This window comes from Nanorana parkeri, unplaced genomic scaffold, assembly GCF_000935625.1.
Source record: "Nanorana parkeri isolate BGI_ZX_2015 unplaced genomic scaffold, ASM93562v1 scaffold330, whole genome shotgun sequence".
Lineage (NCBI taxonomy): Eukaryota > Metazoa > Chordata > Amphibia > Anura > Dicroglossidae > Nanorana > Nanorana parkeri.
In genome coordinates this window covers 594,997-615,523 of record NW_017306598.1, presented here as the reverse complement: position 1 = coordinate 615,523, position 20,527 = coordinate 594,997, and the positions used below count along the sequence as shown (strand labels likewise).

Here is a 20,527-nt window from a genome sequence, read left to right as displayed (position 1 = left end):
TGGACAGTGAAAGGATAATCAGCACACCAATGAGCTCTCTGTCACTCTGCTACCTCTTCCTATGTGATGCAGTGACCCTTGCACTATATCACACCTGATTGGCTTCTTGTGCGGATTCTCCCTACCCTTTCTGAGCTCCACTGTACAGGCTGTACAGTAGACTACAATTGGCCAAGTCAAATTCAGGTGCTTACACTGCTTGAAAAAAAAAATCTAAATATAAAGTATATTTAATTGTGTGTTAATGATTACAGAGTGGAATTGATTAGGCCTTTTTAATATCTGTCTGGAGTTCAGTTTAAGGTTTGAAAAGGGTTGGGTAAAGGATGTAATATTGTTTAAAATGTTAACAACAAATTAGAACAAGTGCTGCTTAATATGGCTGGAGGTGTAATTAAGCAAAGGAGCAACTTGTTTTATTTCCAGAAGGCATTTTTCCTGTTTGTATAAAGAATGATATACACTAGTATAACTCATATTTGTTTTTGAAAATTTGCATACTTATTTTAGACCAAGACTTCAGTGACTGAAGGACCCCACAGGTATGGCAATTAAGTGTACTTTTATTACACATACCTGTGTTCCTGGAATTCCTTGTTGACCAGCTGGGCCAGGTTCTCCTTGAGGGCCCTAAAGAAAAAAACACAGCAAGTAGGTAATAAATAAGACAATGAAGGTATAGGGTTTTTATTTTCACAGCATGAAGAGATTCTACCACAGCAATTTAGCATTCATCCATAAGAATAATTTAAGCAGAAAAGTAACAAGTCAACCTTGAATAAATCATTAGCAAAACACTGAGAAGCAGAAATGGTACTGCAATTAGATGAGAAATATTGATGAAAAAATTGATCTTCTTATTAGTCAATTTAGATTTTCCTCCTTTTCTTTGTTCACAACAGTGTTCATAAACATAACCAGTGTGCCTCAACAATACAGCCATTCTATACACTGTGAGATTGATGTGTTAATAGGAGTATTTAACACACAGTGAAATTGCATGACGACCATCACCAACGGTCATTTATGGCTGTGTATATTTTCAGTATAAATGGATTGCTATCTTATTCTGCAGGTGAGGCCCTGCAAATATAGAAAAATGCTTATTAACACTCAGTATACCAAATAATAAGATACAGTTTGAAGTCACAATATACTGTATCTGATATTGGATTGGTTATACACTGTGAAATACGTCTTTCAAACACCTATAGTGTTTTACCCTATAGTGTACCCTGTAGTTTTACGCTATAATCTATAGTGTAGATCAATTTTGATGTTTTTTTTTCATCTATTCAGGACTTCACAGCATGTTTTGCTTTGAAATAATGTGCTAATGCATGACATGGGGGCTTAAAATACTTCTTGGTGGTTAATGCAAGGTTTTCATGCAATCTGTGAGTATATGTGGGCAAAAGTTAAATTTCTTTAAAAAAACAAAGATGCTGATGGTTAACGTCCGGGTTCTTCTCTATAACATGCTCACTTTAAAGCCATATGGGTGTATCAAACTCCCTCTGCTAGACTTTTTATGAATTAAAATTAATGAATTGAGGAGTGGAAGGAGAGGAGGGGAGAAGAGAGGAGGGGAAGGAAGTGGAGGGGAGAGAAGAGGAACGCACAGGAGAAGAGGTAAGAGGAGGAGAGTGCAAGAGAGAAGGGGAAATGAAAGGAGAGGAGTAGAGGAGAGGAGGGAAGGAGAGGAGAGGATATTATGTTGAGGGATGACAGAATCTCTAACTAGCTTGCATATATTAGAAAGCTACAGTATCGTAAACTTGTTATAAGTGAAAAATAGAGTTTGCTATTGTGGGCCTCCTTTACAAAATGTTAGCTGGCTAGCTGCTATTCAGATTTATTGCCTTTAATAATTCTGAGTCACCAATCTGGAACAAGTATAAAGATACTAGAAAATCAGAGAAAATACAGACATCCTTATCATCATACTTGTTCTAGTTCAGTAATTCAAGTATTGAATCCAGAGGGTCCATATGAGAGCCAGACAGGTAGCATTTTAAAAGGCAGGAACGAGCAATGGAAGCTTCCATGTTTCTCTTATGAAAGTTTTTTTAAGTCACAAGAAACATAGATAAGATTGCTAGTTCAAAGGCAAAATTAAACTTATAACATTACAGCGGTATAATATAACAAAAAACATATAAACAAAAATTATAATAATTTTCATAACATCATCCCATTAGGTACACACAAATGATAGGCACTCTATGGACATCAAAGAAGAATAATGAAGGACAGGTGTATGTAAAGCAATTTAATTAACAAGTATAATCATGTTGCATTTAACTGTAGAAAATAAAAGCTAGATTGTGATGGAACATGCTTTTTATGAAAGCACTCAACCTGTTTAACCCATATAAAAATCTCTGTATCTGTATTAAAAATTACAGCATAATGATCTTAAGAGCAGGAAAATAACTCCTAAAATTAAACAAAATTAAGCTTCAGATAATGCTGCAGTTTATTTCCCAATTTACAGACAACTGATTATTTGATGAATGTTTACTGACTACTTAACTGAGTCATAGTCAATTCAGCTGGTCCATTAGCATTGTCCATTTTGTTCAATGCAGTATTATTTTGGAGTTTTCTAAAAGTTGTTGCTATATATAAGGACTTTCATGACAAATGCCGACATTTTTAAACTGCGGCAATCAATTTCAGCACAACTCTAAATTAGGAGGGAGACATCTTTTTCTTCTGAATTATAATGTAGTTTAAACTGTACATTTGTGTAAATGCATCTATGGCCTTGGTTCTCAACTGGTGGGTCGTGATCAAAAGTAGGTCGCGACCCTGTGTTGAGTGGGTCACAGTGTGCCTTCCACTTTTCTAGGTGAGAGGCTCCTCAGCCTCCCCCTAGCGCAGCACTGTCAGTTCTTGTGCCAAGCAGCCATTCAAAATATGCTGCCTGGTGCTGAGTGTCAGATTGAGGTAGGGTGGGCTCCATCCATATATGCATTGCTTACAGCTCCCTTGCATGTCCTATAGAGGTGCCTGGACTGGTGTGATGTAACATACTGGCTCTCGGCACCTCTACAGGGTGTGCAAGGGAGCTGTACAAGCACTGCAGATATGGATGGAGCTTCATCACAGTACAGCAGCCCACACCGGACCCCAGGCTAAGGATCCACTCCAGTTCTCATAAGATAGGGAGACTGTGTGGATCTTAAAAAAAAGAACAAAAATTATTATTTTTTGGAGTGTGTATGTGTGTGTGTGCGCGAGATTGTGCCTGTGGTTGTGTGTGTTTGAGGGCCCATTCACACTAGTACAGTGCGTTAATCGCACAGACACATGGGATTAACGTACTGTACTTCGCAATCGCACCTACCACGTTTTGGTGTGAGAAGTGCATTGCATTGCCATTCATTTGAATGGCAACCCAATTGCACCTCCCACCCACAGTTCTATTGCCCACATCGGAATGTGCAGTACCGCAATGCCGTGCATTTCATTGCAGTGCAACTTGGGTCACGACTTAATGGCCAAGGACAAATGTGGGTCCCTGGCCAAGGTTACACAGGTTGAGATCCACTGATCTATGGTATCTTGTCTGCAAATGAAAAATGAAAGTAAAGGTTTCAAAATATTTTTTTGGGGAGAGCATACAGCTAGTTTAAATTGATATATTGTCATTGGTATCTTGTCTGCAAATGAAAAATAAAAGTAAAGTAAAGAAATATTTTTTTTTGGGAGAGGATATAGATAGGTTCTATATAGTTGCATTTAGACAGATCTGAACATAAAGTTCTTGTCTGAGATTAAGTTATAGAATTTATTTACATTATTTTACTACTGAAATTAGTGTGACATTACTTTTGCATGAGCTCCCGCATTAAGAATGATTAGAATAGATTATTATTATTAATAATAATAATAATAAAAAACAGTAAATCCAAATGCCTAGATAATGATAAGACTGCATGTAAAAGGATAACTGTACTTTTAAATCACAATAACCTGTTTAATATAACCAGTGATACTAAACAGATTTGCAAATATAACCTCTTCATATTTTTTAATGTGTTTTGAATGGTGCCATCACAGGACCAGGCCAGTGTTAACATTGTATCATTTAAATACAGTATGTCTGTGGTCTGCACTGTAACTGCAGACCATGACTGAGAACAACAAATAATGCATCTCCTTCACATACAAGTCTGATTCAATTGTGTTTTTTTACTCAAGTAGTAGACATGTCAGCTTAGTAAATAAGAAAAAGCAATATAACTTTGCACACCCAATCTTGTGCATAGAGAACAAACAGGATTTCTGCTTGAACATGATTAAATGATTGAGGTGTATTCTTTGATAAGTCAACATCCTCTACTTCTTCAGTAAATAAGTCTTTTACAAAGCCTGAAGCTGTAATAAATAATTTTTATGCTGCACATTACTCATGAACACACTGGAGAAACAGATACAAATTACTAGAATCAGATATTCCCTACAAAAGTTTAGCTGCCAAGTAGAGAGCAAGGAGAAAATTAGGAAGGCAGCAGGGATACCTCTATATTTACATCCTGCTTTTCACAATATGCTGGCCAAAGTCACATATTATGGGTCAATGTGCAGGAATAGCTAAACTTATGCAGGGACTGCCTTCTTTAAGCAAATCCTGGTTACATATTGGTCTCAAAACTTTAAAGTGGAGGCTGCATATAGGCTGAATGTAAGTGCAATGTTTACATTAGTCTGGACCAGTGATAACAGCTTCCAAAACACAAGGAAAGGAAAACGCAGAGAAAAAAAATATTTGCAAATAAGTATCTATATATCAATATACTAGAAGAGCATATGTGCTTAAAAGAACCGCCTTTAAGAGACGTTATTGTTTCCAATGCATACAACTAGTTTAAATGGATATATTGTCATTTCACCCTATGAGAAGTCCCAGCCCGTATGAGAAGTGATTATACTATACTAAATATTTTTTGCAGTATGATTCCATACACCTACACCTACAGCTACGATGAGTTTGTCACATTAAACAATGCACCTGCACACTTCCATCTTATAATACAGTGGTATTCAATGTGTCAAGGATTATATCTGACATCAGAAATATACAACACACAACATACAAATATACTAGCTACCTTGTGTATAAAGAAGGAGGTACAAAAAAGATACTTACCAAGTTACCTTTAGGTCCTGGGGGTCCATCTACACCAGCAACACCCTGATGGAAGAAATATACATTTTAACCAGCATAGTTTATATACATTTAAAGTTAATTACTATTTATTCCTGCCATCCCTACAGACGGTATGGATAATGGCAAAATAAAAAATGGTAAGTCAGTGGATTTTTTTAAACAATGCATTTTAAATTATGCCATTTACTTAACATAGCATTCAAGGAATGGTTGAGTGTAACCTTCACATTTAAAAGCCCATCTTCAACCAAACCAATTTATCTAATTTTGGATAGAGTACAGTAGGTAAAGGTCAGAGCCTCTGTCATGTTTTATTGCCCCCTGTGTCCTTATTGGGGAGATTTCCCCATACTTCCTGTCAGGATAGGGATCATAGGAAATATCTCCAAAAGGAACAGATACAATAAAACAAATCACAATTTTGCACTTACCGTAAAATCTTTTTCTTGCAATGCAATAAAGGACATTGTCTATGGCATGCGGATTATATTGCCACCTACAGATGGTAGGGATAATGGCAAAATAAAAAATGGTAAGTCAGTCCCCAGTAACCCTGCCTCTAACCATAATGCCTCAATTTGCGAGCAGGCATTACATAACACAAAAATAGGGTTGGGACCTGTGTCCCTCAAAGGTTTCTATGAAAATGATTTTAAGGTAAAAACAAAAATCTTGTTTTCTTTATCATCCATTTAGGTACGCAGGAAGAATAGTCTATGACATATGGGATGTCCAAAAACAGTCTAACTTTGGTGGACACAGCCACTAGGAAAAAAAGGACAACCATGCATCCACCTTAAAGGAACTACATATGTAATAAAAGTAAACAGAGAAGTTGGTCAAAGTTGGCCTAGTATACCAACCCCTTGTTTTCGGAGAAAAGGACAGACAAAATATGTCCATAAAAAAACAACTGACTGGTTAGCTGTCAGAAAGGTAGATAATGTATATAGTATTTATGTAGATTGTATGAATAGCATCTATAAACTGAGGCATGAGTGTTGGAGGTGGAGATATATGGGGGCTGGCTTAACATTTTTTTGCTTTGCCAGTGTCAATACCTCCTGTATATGGCAGTATAACCCACATGTTATAGACTATTCTTCACTCCTCTGTCCCTCCATGGGCAATAAAGAAAGCAGATTGTGGACTGGTTAGAATTCCTAAAAATATTTTTATTTCACTTTGTCTTCCTGTTTCTATGAAAACTCCATCACCAATTTTCTTTATGGGTACCACAGGAACAGGAAGTTAGGGAAAATCTCCCACTGGGGTGATGGTCAGAAATAAAAACTTGGTAGAAATTTGAGCTCTTTACCACTATCCAAAACAAATGTAAAAATGTAGGCATTAAACACATTACATGCTTGTAATCATCCATTTACTGTTTTTGTACGGCCTTTTAGTGCAATAGCACATTACCAGAACAATCTTTCATAATCTTCATTAGCTGAGCCTAATTGTCTTCCACACCCCTCTCGCTTAGTATACTAGAAGGTTTACTAGTTTGCTCAGTACTTGGTACCTTAAGCTTAATCACGGCAAAGATGAGCAAATTATGTTACCTCCTTCACTATAAACCTGCTCACTGACATCCCTTCAACTGCATAAGGTACTGTCATTTTATCCACCTCACAACCTAACCTTGAGCCCATCCTTGACTTGGCCTTATCCTTGACGCATTACATTCAAAGCAAACTCTAAGTATTGCAATTCCAAATTCTCTACATCTTCAAATTGCACCCCTTTCTAACCCAAAAATGGTTTTAGCCTACATCTTCAGAATTAACTGAACATAATCTTCTCTGGGTTGACTTTCATCTTTTACACTCCATCATAAATGCTTCTGCAATACTTATCTAAGCCTTCCAAAGCTCTTCATCTGTTGCAACTCTCTGCCAGTCAATGTATGAATACAATTCAAGTAACTATGCCTTGCCTTCAAAACACTTAACACTAAAGTGCCAACTATATCTCTGATCACATCCACAAATACTCCATTAGCAGAAAACATTTTTAATTTTAGCATCATATTATTAACCATTTACGTACATGTTGTCCTGGAGGGCCAGGGGAACCTCTTGGACCCAACAATCCTCGCTCACCCTGAAAAAAAGAAAGTAAATCTTTAAAAAAAAAAGACATGAAATTTAATCAGTTTTGTAAGAACCATCATAGGAATAACTTTATTGGGATTCCTGTACTAAGATAATATAGTAGCTGGTATTAATACAGTCTCCTGAAAGACTGACACTTGGATGTCATGCTAATCCAATGGCTTCAATACTTTCTGAAGCACAAACCTGAAACAATCATGCAAATCAGGAGTTCTGTTTCACTGTGCCTTTCTAATCTATATGCCTGTAATTGGTCAGAGAACCAGTAAGTATTAAATCTAAAGACAGTCAGTCAACCACTCATTTTGAAAGAGGTCGGAAATAAGAGCCTTCTCTTATTAGATTCTTCCTTTAATCTAACGTAATGAATGTCATAGAGAATTTACAGCAAAGGGCAATACCACATTAGAGAATGCACTCAGATATTTTTCAGCGAAAACCAAAATATGCTTGCCCTATGGAAAATATAAAAGCTATTAACAGTGGCTATTTGGAGACATGCTCTTCCCTGTCATATGTATGTAATCTTGCAAACATCTGTGCATGTGTACTGCAGGGTGCTTTATAAAATGGCTTGATGCATTTATTTGGTGGGTACCTTACATTGAGACTCCAATTATTAGCCTGTCATTATCAAGGGACCCCAAGATATATGACTCCTAATAAAACCCACAAGAACATGAGGGCCACATTTTGGGGTCCTAACCCATGAATCATGTAGTACTCATCCCCGGGGGATAGCTTTCACTGTATTTGTTACAAGCTGACAACCATAGTGTTCTCGATGAACATAAGTGACTAGACTGCACATTTTTTCAATTTGTCTGGAAAGCTTTGATATACTTTTTACAAATATCTAGCTGCCTGCACAAGCTTAAAATGTTTTTTTAATAATTTTACTGTCAGATCTCTCGAAATGGATCTGAAGATACAAAAGCAATCAGTGTCATTCATATGATGAAAATATACCTGTGAGAATATTTGGAATCCAGAGGATATTTTTTTTCACATGATGAGACATTACTTTTTTAAACTTCAAAGAGTTAGATAACATACCATAAGCCAGCATTTAAAGTATTTTCCTATTGTATGGCTCAGAAAAAAAATAGCATGGATCTGTAGCATATTATATAATGAAAACTGCTAAACGATCTCTGTGTAAATATGTCAATAGTAAAGAAGTCTGCTAAAAGTAAAGGGGATGATTCAGATAACCCCTTGTTTCAGAATATGGGGTTTTATTCATGGTTACCCATTGGTAATGGAGTGTTAAAAATCTAATTATATAAAACCACTAACATATACAACAAAGATGATAATTTTGTGGCAAACAAATAATTAAACAATACATGTGGTGCAATTTCTTTCAAATCACTGGAAGTTAAGATATCTCAAAAGCTTATTCCATCCGTTGTGTTAATACCAAATGATCTAAAGTATTGTTGATGGAAGGCACATCAAATGTCTCCAGGAGACAAAAAAACGTATCTAAAAATGAAAATACCAATGTACAAAGTACAGTAACCCCTAGCAACCAACCAAAAAAACCCTTTGGTTATCCTGAGAATTTTAAACCAAATCAAGGTTAAATCTGACTGGTTGATGGGGCTAGTAGGTTACAAATTTCCATTTTTCTTTATATTGCTGTTCTAAGCATAACAATGAGCCCTCTGACAGCATAAGGGTTATAATGGAGGTTTGAATGATTCCCCCACCAGAAACGCTGCTGCATGTTACACCAAGTTAGTTGTGAAAATGTAAAGCTATAAAGTGAGAGTTCTGTGTACAACAGATTAATGTGTCACTCACAGGTTCACCGGGCAGCCCTCTGGGTCCAACCTCTCCATCTTCTCCCTGTTACACAAAAGAAAAAGCTGTTTCTACTGTTATTAAAACACACAGCACGTAAAAGCAGGACAGGCGATGAATGCGCGTGTTTGTCAAATTGTAAAATATATATAGTAGTATATAACCTTTTCCAAGAAGGTCAGAAAAAGGCTAATTTAAGAAGCAAGCCTAGGAACTAATGTTAACATGCTAGCTCGATGGGAAGAGATTACCTATTGTTATCTGCACAGATATACTAGTAGGCCGTCTATAACAATATGATGTGCTATGTTGGCTATTTGAAATTGTTTGTGGTTGGCTATTTAATATGTGCCTGTATAAAATTTCTAATTTTATATGTATGTGAGGGCAGCCATGTTTCTCTTAAGTTCTTTTTTCTTCTAATCCTCTTATTTTAATGACATGAAACACCCATAATGCCCCTGGTGGCCAGAGACCATTGAGTCTATTCATGAAGCAGCCGAAGGATCTAGCCGTAGCTTCGGCCGATCCTTCGGCTAGCTTCGGCCCCAGGACCCCTTCGGTTCAGTAGAACCGAAAGGCTGTTGTACGGGCTTTCCGCCAAGGAGAGAAACACTGCTTTTTCGTTTTTTTTCTTTATTCTGACACGGACAATGTCAGAATAGAAAAAAAAAAAATTTGGCCATAGGAATGCATTGCTAGATTCCTATTGGCTATTTCAATTTGCAATAGCCAATAGCAAACTAGCATTGCACCCGCCCTCTGCTGCAGTTCTCCATCAGGTCCACAACTATCGATTGAGGGCGGGCACAATAGCTAGTTTGCCAGATGTTGGATCGGCTGAGTCGAACTCCTTCTGCACTTCGGTTTGGCCCGACCCGAAGCCACCCGATGTACGGCTGAGTTCGGCTCACTTCGCTTTAGGCCGGTCATTCACTCGGCTGCCTACGGCAGCTTAGTGAATAGACCCCCATGTCTTTGCCCAGGCTTCCGGTCAATTGAGAGAAACTGGAAGCAGTGTTTCTGTTACTAATAGCAAGTTTAAGGTACTTTTCAGCTGAATAAATGTTTGGTAATGCTGACATGTGCCCTTCTTACATGATATTTTAATTTTAAAAATCCACCTTAAGAAACATGGAGATCTGATCAACAGGAAACTTGGATAATCATAATGATTGGGACTATTTGCTAAAATTAAGCACACTTATAACTAACCAGTGGCTTCAGACACTTTTTGACAGTGATCATTTGCCATACAAATTTTCAATCAAGCAGGTCAACATTTGGCTGTTTTTAAAACAGGTGATTGATATTCATGTAGTTAATATTGTACATGCATTGTAAGCTGAGTAAAAACTGGATGGTACATATATCTCTTTCACCTTTTATGCTAGTTATTAACTTCTGCTTTCTTAATTCTATTCACAGTCTTACAGAACCTATTCAAAATAAGCTTATGACCTACAATAAAGGAACTGAAACACTACCAATGGCACATCTACTTGTTGTAATCTGTTGCACTCCATAGATGTTAGTGCCTTATAGTCATCAGGTTGCTGTAGTGAACTGAAGGAATGGTACTGTCCATTATCCAGACATAGAAACATTTTGAGCAGCACACAGTGAGAGGGATACCACTGAGGCCCTGTGTGGCTTCAGAATGTTGACCGGTAATATTCTTCTCACTGATGTCTGAACAATAATAAAATGTTGAAATGGTAAAATATGATCTATATTTTTAAAGTCAAATGAGCCTGTGAACTATACTGTCAGTGGCTTAGCTATCTGACACACACAAAAGGGATACCCTGTTCCTTCAGGTTGGGCAATAGATTAAAAACCCCATCCTATAAAAAAAGTAATTGTTGCAGTAGCCTAAAACTACGGTCATTTATAAGGCTAGAGAAGTTTTAATATTTAATACTGAAACAAATACTCAGCAAGTTGATAGTTTAACTTAAATAACTTATTATTTTATATTTGTTCCATTATTCTTGACCATGTTTCCTTTGGATACATAATAATGGAGTCATTTAGCATAATGTATGGGTTTACTGTCACTATAAAGCATTTTGGACTTAATGAAGGTAAGACCTGTTGAAAGAACAATTAATAACTTTATCTCGTTTTCCTATAAAATGAGAGGAAGTAATGTGCACCCTGATGTCTGACATACTAAAAAATATTTTGGGTATGTGCAGCCTTGTTACAATATTTAGCAGCAATCCGTACACCGAATTGGTAAGGATCCTTTTTATATCAAGAAAGCTTGTTTTTTTTTTTAAAGGAACGGAAATCCATGTGTCTGCTTGTTTAGATAGTAGTTAACAAAGGTAATTTGTTTCCCCATACTATAATGACCTCGAGTTATGATATGTGCATACTTTAGATGCAAACAGACTGTAATAGATTTACAGCACTAATGTTGATGGATTTAAATGAGTGATTAGATAAAGGGAATGTTTCTGTGCAAAACAGAAACCTACAGAACTGGCTGATGTAGTTACAATGTATGTGTCTTTGTATGTGTATGTATCTTCCTCTGGACCAAAACGTTTAGAGTTGTGAGAGGCTGCACTTGATGGAAATCATTCTTTTTCAAATGATCAACTATGCAACTTTGTTTACTAGGCATTTTCTTCCTGCAGCATGTGTTTATTGGTCATAACAGGTGTTGTCCCTGACTTGCTTTTCTATGTCTTTTAGTGCTACTTGTTGTGACAGATGCCATACTTCCTAAGTTTATGACATCCCGAGTGTGCATCATCCTATGATTGGATAGAACATATCTAGGTCTTAACAAGGAACTGGTCCATATCATTATCATACCTAGGCCTGCCATAGTAAAACAATACAATTAGCACTTCAGAAAGACTGTTGTTATCATATTAACATATTATTGAAGACTAGGGACTTCCACTGATAGAATGAAAAATCCAAAGAAAGGTAAAAACAAGAGTGTTAGTGCTCACACAGTTGTCACGGAATTGTGTACAAATCACTACACTTAGAAAATGAACTGTACAGTCTGTTTAATGAACAAAGTTGGACTGGTAAAGTGATAAAAAGCACATGGCTAAATTAGTTACCCTGTCTCCATCTTCACCAGGTGGGCCAGGTGGGCCTAGAGGACCTTTATCCCCCTACAAAACAAACAAAGTTAATAAGAAACCCCTCAGCAGACTTAGTGAAACAAAAAGTACTAAATAATATTAATTTGATTTTATTATGTTGTTACTTGATGTTTACACCTAAAAGGAAACATGAATATAAAATGATCATCACCCAATCCCGTTGACTTCAGCAAGATCAGACAATGATTAGAATGGGTACTGTCTGATCTCAGTATACACTCCTGGACAATAAACCTCAATAAAAAGGTAAGGTCACCTGTTTTTTCCAGCCCACAAACAGCCTGGTCATTTGACATAAGGCTAATGATGTGGGGTGTCTGCTGAACACACATAAATGCATGTGTGACGGTGTGGCTGTTATGTGGACAAGGAATTATTGATGGTAAGATCATTTCCTGAAGTCCAACTGGCATGTAACAATAATAACAGTAAATAAATACATTACCTCAAGTCATTTATCCTTATTACTGAGGAAATTGTCACACCACAGCATTTATCAGTGCATGGTATACAATACAAATGTATTGGAAATAATAATAATTACTATTATTATTATTACCATTATTCAATATCACTAAGTTGAACGTCAAATGCCTGGGGCAATCCCTAATTCGGCTCTTATTTGGCAACCCATTTTTCATAGCAGGCAGGTTGCTGACACATACTTCTGTGTAACTGTGGTGGCATTTTAAGATGTAATAAAGCTGTTGCAAGGGTAAACAGTTCTGCATAGAAGAGCTGCTGAATTTCTTTAAAGATCCATTGATTTCACATCTTTATATCCAAATTGTATAACTGACTTGCCACAAATCAGTCAGTTTCTTACAATGAAGACAGCAGAATCTTATTGAGTAAGGCTGGCCATACATTGCTCTATTTTCTCGTTGAACCTGCAGGCTGTACGAAAAAAAAAATAGAGCAGATTCTGCACACTACAAGTGTGTCGATCGAGGAATCCCTGCTGTTTGCATTGTATTCTAACAGTGGCCACCTGCCACTGTCAGAATACCCGTACAGAGCCAGCATCTCATTGGCTGCCCACTTTGTTCCTACGAAGATTTTCCTGCCAGCTTCTTCATTTGGCTGATCGAGGGATGCTGGCCAAAAGGGTGCAGACAGCTGCACCCACTGTGCGAATTTCAGCCAGTTCCTCAAGAACCGGCCAAAACTAGCACAGTGTATGTCTCAGGAATCCAGTCCTGCAGTCAAAGAAATCTTTCATTCTGTTATCTTGGAAGATGCTCATAATGGATGCCAGCCTGACAAGATCAAAAGGAGCTCTAGACACCATGTCAGTACAGCAGACTTGGTTGACAAAGGAATCTTGTCTCTCAATGAACCTTTTTTGAGCTACAAGTGATTTAGAATTCATTAAGGGAAACTGGTTCCACCCATCTGTGTTTGTGATCTATTCCTAAGTGCTGGTTTTCTACAAAACTGAATCATGATGGCATTGGGAAGGGTTATACCTGGCTGGCACATGTCTTATTTGTTTGATAGTGTCCAATTTCTCCTGAAGGTGGCAGTATAACTTAATTGAAATAATCTCTACTGACCCTGTGTCCCTTAATGAACTTCAAAAACAAATTTTACAATTGGTACAGAAATTCTATTATTTAAACTTTTTATTTTCTTTAAATCTGTATTCAAACAGAATTTGTTAATAGGAATACATATTTTCCCATAAACATGTTTCTAAAAATGTGTGTTGTGTGCGCTGAAAAAAGGTAGGACATGTTGGGTTTTTATGCGGAGCTTTTTAATGCACCACAGCGCATAAGAATCACAAAGCAAATGTAAAAAAGCACACAAAAAAAGCACTGCATTGCATTAGCAACGCATTGCAGTGCACATCCACATTGCACACTAGTGTACATGTGGTATGTGCTAAATGTTTTGTGCATGTGGTTTGAAAGAGCCCTTAAAGAAAGGTAAAGTAGGTTTCTTTGTCTGTCTCATATTTATTAGATTTTGCAAAATATATAATGTAATCAGCAATAGGAGAACAAAGTAGAGAGCACCCACTGCTGGAGCAACACTAGAAATATACATTTCTTCTACAAAATATTTTCTTCAATACCAGGGTTTTATTTCACCCCGAGGATTGACTTACCCTGTGACCTTTCTCACCGGGAAGACCTGGAAGACCGTCAAAACCTCTGTCACCCTAAAAAATATAAGTTTGAAGTAAGAAGTCATTGCTGAGAACCATCAATATCTTATCTACATAAGTCTTTTAAATGGCTAAATATAACTCAATTACTCTATATAACTAGTTTAAAAAAACCTGAAAAACTATATTTCCCCCCCCAAAAGCATGAAAGAAATAGTGAATACTATACCTTTGAACCAGGTTCTCCAGGCATTCCACGTGCTCCATCAGCTCCAGGACGTCCCTGAAATTGGACATGTCATATTAATAGATAGCAAAACCTATACTGTATGCCTTGCACAGCATAGCATTACTAATAACTTTACCAGAAGCTTGCTGATTCCCAACGGAGGAAGCAAAGAGAAAATGTGTAACTAATAAAGTGTAATTACAACATTTAAGATGTTGAAAGTTAAACTAAGCAGAGGCGGCTATATAATTTTTTTCTTGCATCCTGCTGTAATTACATTAAAAATACAGCCTTGCAGAATGCTGTACCTTGTTAGTCTTAACATGATTTAAAATGCAAACTAAAACATTTGGTTTCCTCTTCAGGTTTACTAAAGAACTAACTAGTACTAGGAAATCTACATGTTCTGAAAACCTGCATTTAAAATCCATTGTGATAGCCGGTAAAATATATCACATTAACCCAATTTTTTTTTTAAACAGACATAATATAAACATACTTCCTTGTCACAATTGTTACAACCCTAAGACCAGCAAATCATCCAACATAAACAAGATGTATGCACTTAAAATAGAAGCATAAGAGACTGAAAATACCCAGAGTAAAACCAAATAAAATATATAACTTTGTATATAGTATCAGATAGCTTCATTGTGTCTATCTATCTAGCTTTATTGGGTCTGCCTATCTATCTATATATCTATCCGATAGATAAACACATATAGATGGCTGTTCGGCTATTCACTTCAGGCTTCTACGGCTGATTTCAGCCGTATATCGACTGAAATCAGCCGTACATCGGGTGGCTTCACGTGGCTTCGGTCTATTCTTATAGATGCCGAACAGCAGTGAGTGAATAGCCAAATGCCACTGAGCGGCATTCGGCTCAGCTGTTCTGCTCGGGCCGAGCAGAACATAAAAATAGTTTAAAAAGTAAAAAATAAATAAATAGTAAATGATTGTGTGGAGCTAGCAATGACAGCTAGCTCCGCCCAATAGTTTTCTATTGGCCGGTGGTTCTGCTGCCGTAAAAAATCCGAAAAACTCTCCCGGGCGCTCTGGGAGTCTCCTGCTCCCGGCCGCCCAGGAGAGATACACTGGTTTTTCTTTTTTTTTCTTTATTCTGACACGGAGCTGTGTCAAAATAGAAAAAAAATGTTTGCCCATAGGAATGCATTGCTAGATTCCTATTGGCTATTTCAATTTGCAATAGCCAATAGTAAACTAGGATTGCACCCGCCCTCTGCTGCAGTTCTCTATCAGGTCCATCGGCAGAGGGCGGGTGCAATGCTAGTTTACTATTGGCTATTGCAAGTTGAAATAGCCAATAGGAATCTAGCAATGCATTCCTATGGGCAAAAAATTATAATTTTTTTGTTCTATTCTGACACGGCTCTGTGTCAGAATAAAGAAAAAAAAAAGAAAAAGCTGTGTTTCTCTCCTGGGCTGCCGGGAGCGCCCGGGACAGTTTGCTGTCTGGAGATCAGTGTCCCTGGTTAGCAGGTAACCAGGGACGCTGATCTCTCTGCAAGTGACCGGAGCCAACCGTAAGATCACGGCTTGCTCCGCCCAGCTGTCAGAAGCAGGCTGTCGGCCGGCCGCTCGGCCAGCTTCGGCTTTTAGCGCGGCTCAGCTGAGCCGAGGCATATGCCTTCGGCACGTCTGAGCCGCTCGGCTAAGTTCGGGAGCTGTACAGGCTATTGTGAATAGCCCGTACAGCAGCCCTCCGGTTCTACTGAGCTGAAGGGTTCCTGGGGCCGAAGCTAGCCGAAGGATCGGCCGAAGCTACGTCTAGATCCTTTGCCTGCTTCGTGAATAGACCCCTATGTGTTGAAACTGTTAAGAAGAGCTGACAATTCTGTAAAGGGAGAGATACAGTGCTATATAGTTTTTTTTACACTGATGCATGTCCCTTGTGGCATTGCACAGCTGCATATGTCTGTGTTTGATAATAGCTTGTTTAATTGCCCTATAAATGGGCAGAGTTGCATAACAAGATTCACCCCCATGGACTTTAATGGGGTCCGCTGCAAAGTTTATGAACTGCAAACAAGATCTGCAAAACTGTTCACTAACTAAACCCAGCAGATTTGCTCATCTGGAATGTTCAGGTACTAATGTAATTACCATGGCCGCAGGAGGTGAACATTCCTCAAGACCTATAGCATTGGATTATGCCCAAGATGCCCCCCTTCACTGCACCTTTCTGGTGAGCTCTGCACATTAATTAATAACCTCAACTTACAATAGTGATCACAAGAACCTCCCTTAAGCACAAACATGTACAGTGGCTGGCTGAGTTCATAACTAAAAGTAAAATGGGAGACATAGGGTGGCAAAGCATTCGCTCTATACTGGAGCTGATGTCATCTCTGCACTGGGACCAACAGAGTGTAGCTATACTCCTGCCATACCTTTAAGGCATTTACAACATTACCAAGACTGACAGCCTGTAAAGATTTTCCCCTGCATTATGTGAGGTCACCAGGACATGAAGAAAGAGGTAATCTCCCCAGTGTGTGCGTTAACTGCAGTAAAAAAATTTTTTTGCAGTGGTTGAAAGGCTCTAAAGATTTTCACTGCTGTTTCCCAGCTGGGGAGAGTTTGCCTTGCATCCTGTGTGGTCACCAAGCCAGTTAGGAGAAGTAAGGGGAATCTGATAGAGGTTTTAACTTTTCCCCTTTTTATCCAAATCTAACCAAACAATGCCTGACAGACTCTGTTCTGTATTCTATAGTGGCACAGTTCTGCATTTTCCTGAACAGTCTATATGAGGGGACATTCAGTAGAACCAGGGTTGCACCATAACACTTAATTAACTGGGCTCAGGGTGCAGCATGCAGGGGAGTGCATAGCACAGTAAGTGCTAATATGTATTAAGTCCTTCTGATCAATACACTATTTCTGTCTGAGTGTCAGTGAGTGTTTGTCAGCCATTATATCAAATATCCCATCTTAAAACTTGTGTGAGGCTTGCCTGCAATCCAGTTTGGGGCTTTACCATCTACTTGTTCTTGATTTATTTTGAGATTATGCAACAACGAAACAGGTAGGAAAATCCACACTTACTCTTTTACCAGCTTTTCCCATTGAACCAGGTGATCCCTGAATTCCTCTGGGGCCCTGCGGCACAAAACAGTAAAGGTCATATAAAAACATTGTATATATATATATAATGTAGGAAACAAACAATGAAAAATAAGAAAAAATAGAAAAAAAATAGCAGGAAAGAAAAATGATTTACCTGGGGGCCTGAGTCTCCTGACTCTCCTTTAATGCCTGTAGCGCCCGGAGACCCCTACAACAGAAGAAAGATAAAAGAAATGTAAAGCTGAGATTTTCTTTCAATATCTTATATGCCAAACAACACAGACTGATACAGATGACACGGGGAAGGCTATGATCTTAATAGAATGGTGCATCATCTCTTGACGTTAGTCTATTAAACAAACTGGAATAGTAAAAGCTGCAAAGTCTCAGTGACACAGTGCTGTCAGTCAGAGCTTAGTCCATTAAACCATATTGTGGTTCATAACATGGATTGACAGCGTAAGTGGTGTTGACAATAATCCCTGTAAATCTCAATATTTTTAAAGCTTGCCTGCTGAGTGTCACAAAATTTCTATTGCTGGTGAAAAAGGACACTTTACCCCAAAAAAGTGTTGCATGTATACATAACAATGGGCCGATTTACCTACTGGTTTACAGAGATCTCAAAGATTTAAGTAACTATATATTCCTTCCTGCTAGAATTCTCTTCTCTGTACTGTCCTACCTAAAAGTTTCATGCCTCTTTGTACAGGCGCACTTCTGATGCTGCTACAAAATAAAATAAAATAGAAATCCAGCAGGGACAGTAGCATCTCTTTTACTGGTCATGATAGGTGGATAGAGCTGGGAACTTACTTGCAGCATCTTTGTGGTTCATGAAAAAAAATGAGAGGCTGGAATGATATTTAAATCACTAGCACTGAATCAACACTGAGGTGTCAACTTTATGTAGACAGGCCTGGGTAGATTTACTATGTAGAGGTCATTCACCCAGCAAAGTGAATAAGGTGTTCAGGTTGAAAACCCAATTTTGTGTAGGGATGAGCTTCGGTTTCGAGCTGACGATAAGTTCAACCTGAACCTAAACTGTCCACGAATGATATGGCCAGTTGCCCCACCTGACACACTTCCATCTTTGTCTATCAACCACACAGCATTACTGGATGCTTGGTGACTGTGCTGCACTGCATCATCGGCTGCTAAGACAAAGGCAGACACACTGTGTCATTGGTTGCTAAGACACTGGCAGCTCCACATTGTCATTGTAAATGTGCCCTCCACTTGCATCCTTACAACCAATAATACTGTGCATAATTAGTTTTTAGGTGGCCCTAGGTTTATTTCACTTGGATGTTCAACAAACCTGGAGTTCAGTGAACGTCCAAGTGAACCAAACCCAGTCATTTCACTCCTTTTTTAATAATGTCCAAGGGAAATTTAAAAAAAAAACAGATATATTTTTCTAGCATTTGAATAGATATTCAGAGTGAATACAGCTTCTCTTTAATTATTACCATTTATGTTACAATGTAAAAATACACTTTGCCAAGTAAATATTCACTTTGCTTAGTGAACAGCCTGTCCTCCTTTCATAGATAAACTGGCTGTGGAATGGAATAATTGCTCTCCGCTAGCACTGCCCTAGGAGTGAATGGAGAGGTATTGTGCATGTGGAAAGAGCTTTTTTAGGGACTATCTATTCTATTTTTATCATTGGCTTTAAGCCCTCTCTGTTCCTTTTTTAAGATTTATATGAAATAAAAAATATATATTTTTACATGTTTTTTGGTTGGAGTTGTCATTTTCTGGTGCTTTCTTTCTTTAAAAGAATTTCTTCTGCATACTACTTACCAGGGGTGTGGCACCTAATATCTAGATCCAGGTCAAAAACTTTTTTACCTTTCATAGATAAACCCCAATTTGTTTTGGTTTGTATAAATGTTGTACTGCAGCACAATGTCTGTACATTACAATTTTTCTAAGGCGTAAAAAAAAAAAACCAGCGTGATCCGGATTATTCACTTAACTGACAGTGTTGTATGCTCTCTACAAGGTTAACCTTGTTAATGGTTGTTGTATTCTAATAGGTGTTCCTTTTCTTGGTTAAATATCTGTTTTCACAAAGGGTCTTAAAAAACAAAGCACACTAAGCAAGCAAACACATTATAATTGAAATTCACTATTAGGTGAACCTTTGTTTATCCACTAAAAATAGCTGATAGGTTTACTGTAAGCCAAAGTCAAAATTTTTGACCATAAGTACTTTATTCCATTTTCCTGATGCTGATAGTGATAGTAAATGTCAGCCTTACTACGGTAAACGATGGTGTATCAGCATTTGAAATGCCTCAAAAAATGAAATGCTGGTATCTGTTAATGAACATACTATGCGTACAAAGCGACTCTAAGAAATTATGACTTTTTACGTTTGGTTTGGTCATAGTTAGTACAATACATGAGAAGACTATAGAGTACAATCCCTAAGGGGCTATAGACAGACATTTGCAGCTGCGGTAACAGAAGTAGCACAATGTACTGCGTCTCAGTGGACTTGACATCCGCTTTTAACTCAAAGTAGAACTGCATCTGGAATGTATCCTGTGCAGCCTGAAGGCATTCATATATGAATAGATGATCTTCTCAAGGTATACTTGGGCATGTTCCTTCAAAAGCATATTTTGTTTACACAGACAAAGGCATTCAATATAATAAACAGCAATGTAAACAGGAAAAAAAGTGACGGCCCATTACCCGTTATTCATATATACATTACTAAGGTGAATTATGCATTTTTAATCTGGTAGAGTGGAATTTCACTGTTGTCTTGTAGTATGTGCAGCCAGGGAACTGTGGCTGTAAAAATGCCATGTTGGGGCTGCTTTTTAAGAATGATGT

At 37.8% G+C, this 20,527-nt stretch overlaps 1 protein-coding gene across 5 annotated transcripts in view; it reads right to left on the bottom strand.

The window, feature by feature from the left end:
• Positions 1 to 20,527, bottom strand: part of COL11A1 (collagen type XI alpha 1 chain) — a 199,621-nt gene that overhangs the window by 87,900 nt on the left and 91,194 nt on the right. For all 5 annotated transcript variants that reach the window (XM_018558297.1, XM_018558298.1, XM_018558302.1 and 2 more), the window contains 9 exons: positions 17,826 to 17,879; positions 17,651 to 17,704; positions 14,582 to 14,635; positions 14,353 to 14,406; positions 12,195 to 12,248; positions 9,106 to 9,150; positions 7,232 to 7,285; positions 5,159 to 5,203; positions 577 to 630 (listed from right to left, as the gene is read on the bottom strand). In XM_018558297.1, the coding sequence (XP_018413799.1) occupies positions 577 to 630; positions 5,159 to 5,203; positions 7,232 to 7,285; positions 9,106 to 9,150; positions 12,195 to 12,248; positions 14,353 to 14,406; positions 14,582 to 14,635; positions 17,651 to 17,704; positions 17,826 to 17,879 (468 nt within the window). The remainder of the gene's footprint in view (positions 1 to 576; positions 631 to 5,158; positions 5,204 to 7,231; positions 7,286 to 9,105; positions 9,151 to 12,194; positions 12,249 to 14,352; positions 14,407 to 14,581; positions 14,636 to 17,650; positions 17,705 to 17,825; positions 17,880 to 20,527) is intronic.